Source organism: Hipposideros armiger, unplaced genomic scaffold (assembly GCF_001890085.2).
Source record: "Hipposideros armiger isolate ML-2016 unplaced genomic scaffold, ASM189008v1 scaffold_46, whole genome shotgun sequence".
In the NCBI taxonomy this organism is placed as follows: Eukaryota; Metazoa; Chordata; class Mammalia; order Chiroptera; family Hipposideridae; genus Hipposideros; species Hipposideros armiger.
Genome location: NW_017731396.1, coordinates 5,046,815 through 5,049,100, shown reverse-complemented (window position 1 = coordinate 5,049,100; position 2,286 = coordinate 5,046,815). Strand labels below are relative to the sequence as shown.

Genomic DNA, 2,286 nt, shown 5'->3' with positions numbered 1-2,286 from the left:
CTATGGCAAGGTGGGGACTAGACTTCAGGTCTCCTGATTTTCAAGGTCACGCCACTCCCTACCACATGCACAATCATCAAGAGACACTGGTTTACTAACGCGAATTTCAAATGAGAATAGCACACCTCCTGTTTACCTGCCACATTTGTCAACCATCAGGCCAACTATCAGTGACCCCAACAAGCCGCCCAGAGGAAACATGGAGACAGTGCAAGACCACAGGAGCAGCATGACCTTCTCGTCCATGAATGTTCCATGTCGCTCGAAGTAGGTGTCATTATAAAATGACTTCAAGACCTGGAAAACATTGCCCCATCAGCAGTCAAGAATACTGGGCAACTCATGAGAGATAATGAGGTAATGCTCTCAGTTGCCTCTTGCCATTGTTCTGAAGGATGCTTCTGCCAATACCCCTAGGGCACAATTGATTCTCTGCTGTTACCTGAGAATGAAAACGCCTACGGTATGATGGGTAAGATGAGGAACCAGATTGCACAAAAAGTTGTTAAAAAATTCACTTTGCAGGGCCTTACTCTGCAAGAGGCAACATAAATACTGACTAATTGTGTGACTTTGGGCAAGTTATAATACCTCTATGAGCCTTAGTTTCCTCATTGGTTATAGAAATATATATACCTAATAGAGCATTTGTGATCACTCAATGTGATCTAGTGATGGTACACTGTTTAACTGAGAAAAGGTGTCCCATCGATGGTAGTAATTGTAAGAATATTAATATATGCCATGAGCAACTACTGTAGTACCTCTTCTAAAGTAGATGCTGAATAAAGTATAGCTATAAACTGAGGACACTGACTTTAACAGTATAGCAGAACTTATATGCCCAAGTGAATGGTTACAGACACTGGGTCCTGTCCTTACCTTACCCTTTCAGGGACTTTCTCCCCGCAGTTGTCCCCTATCTGTTCTGCATCACTAGTTTTTCCCTCTTTATTGCATCTTTCTCCTTCGTATACAAACAGGACTCCTGCCTTATAAAAACCTAACATGACCCCCTCACTAAGCTTCATATTTTGCTCCCCTGTGCTGCAAAATTCCTGCAAAAAGCAGTCTGTCCTCACTGTCATTCCTCCATCCCACCCACTCTCCTTTGAACCCATTCCAGTAGAGCTTTTGCCTTCAGCTCTCACCTCAGCTGCTGATGTCAAGGGCACTCATGCCCTCCATGAAGTTCAAACCAACGGTCAGTTGTCAGTCCTCATCTTGACTCAGCAGAGGTGTCCCTGCCTCCTATGTTTTACTAGGCCTTGGGGACATTTCCCTCAGGTTCATCCTCCCTGACAGGGACCACTTCTCTTTTTCCTTTGTTTTCCCCGACCCCGATCCCAATCCCTAAAGGCTCCAGGGTTTAGTCCTTGACCCCATCCTCTTTGTTATCTGCAAGTGGCCCTCCCAGGGGAAGGGCAGTGGGACTAGGGCCCAAAGCAACTGGGCAGTGAATCCAGGTACCTCCCCTCCCCCAACCCAACCCCATGTCCCAATGTTCCTGGGAAGGATGACACTCCAGGGAGAAATAGCCCTAGTCACCCCCTGGTCTCCAGAAGCGGGCATCCAGGGGAGTACTTGGGGAGGACGGTAGCATCCGGAAGGAAGGTGGCGACCTCCGCAGAGGAAAATGGTGGCAACCTCCCAATCACCTTCTGCCTACCTTGTGTGGTGTGTTGACCACGGCAATGTTGTAGCCGTACTGGAAGGCTGAGCCAAAGGCTGCACTCAACGTCGCCAGCACCAGTGTGGGCTGGAGCCTCTGTGGGAGATGACGACGACTGTCAGGGACTCTGGTGGGTGGAACTTGGGACTTCCGGAAGTGGGGTGGAGGCTGGGCCGGAAGTAGGGGACTCCAGGCCATGCCCAGGGAAGGTGGAGGTAGTGGCTGGCTGAGGGAGGTGGCCCAAGGCTGGCAGTGGGGCCCTCAGGGGTCTGAGATGAGGGGATGGGCAGGGTGGGGAGTGTGCATGCATCGTTTCCTGTTCCTCGACCGCATTCATTCCCTCCTTGAATATATATCTGAGCATCAGCTATGTGCCTGGCCCTGGATGAGGTAAGGGGATGCTTCAGAAAAAGGTCCAGTATCACGCTGCCCTCATACAGCTTACATTCTAGTGAGGGGAGGAGGCAGGGGGCGTCGAGGGGGAAGGAGGAGTCCAAATAACGATAATGCTATGAGAGCACTAGCAGAAGGTGTTCGGTAGGGTGGACAGAGGAGGCCTCTCTGAGGAAGTGCCTTGGAGCTGAGCCCTGAATGGATTAGAGGGAGCAGCCTGT

General features: G+C 50.2%; 1 protein-coding gene across 1 annotated transcript in view; it reads right to left on the bottom strand.

Moving 5' to 3' along the window:
• The window catches only part of LOC109381241 (solute carrier family 2, facilitated glucose transporter member 7-like), a 21,686-nt gene extending 19,816 nt beyond the window's left edge, over window positions 1-1,870 (bottom strand). The window contains exons 1-2 of the mRNA XM_019639711.1: window positions 1,670-1,870; window positions 141-297 (exon numbers count right to left, since the gene is read on the bottom strand). Coding sequence (XP_019495256.1) covers window positions 141-297; window positions 1,670-1,870 — 358 coding nt within the window. The remainder of the gene's footprint in view (window positions 1-140; window positions 298-1,669) is intronic.
• Window positions 1,871-2,286: the final 416 nt, after the last annotated feature.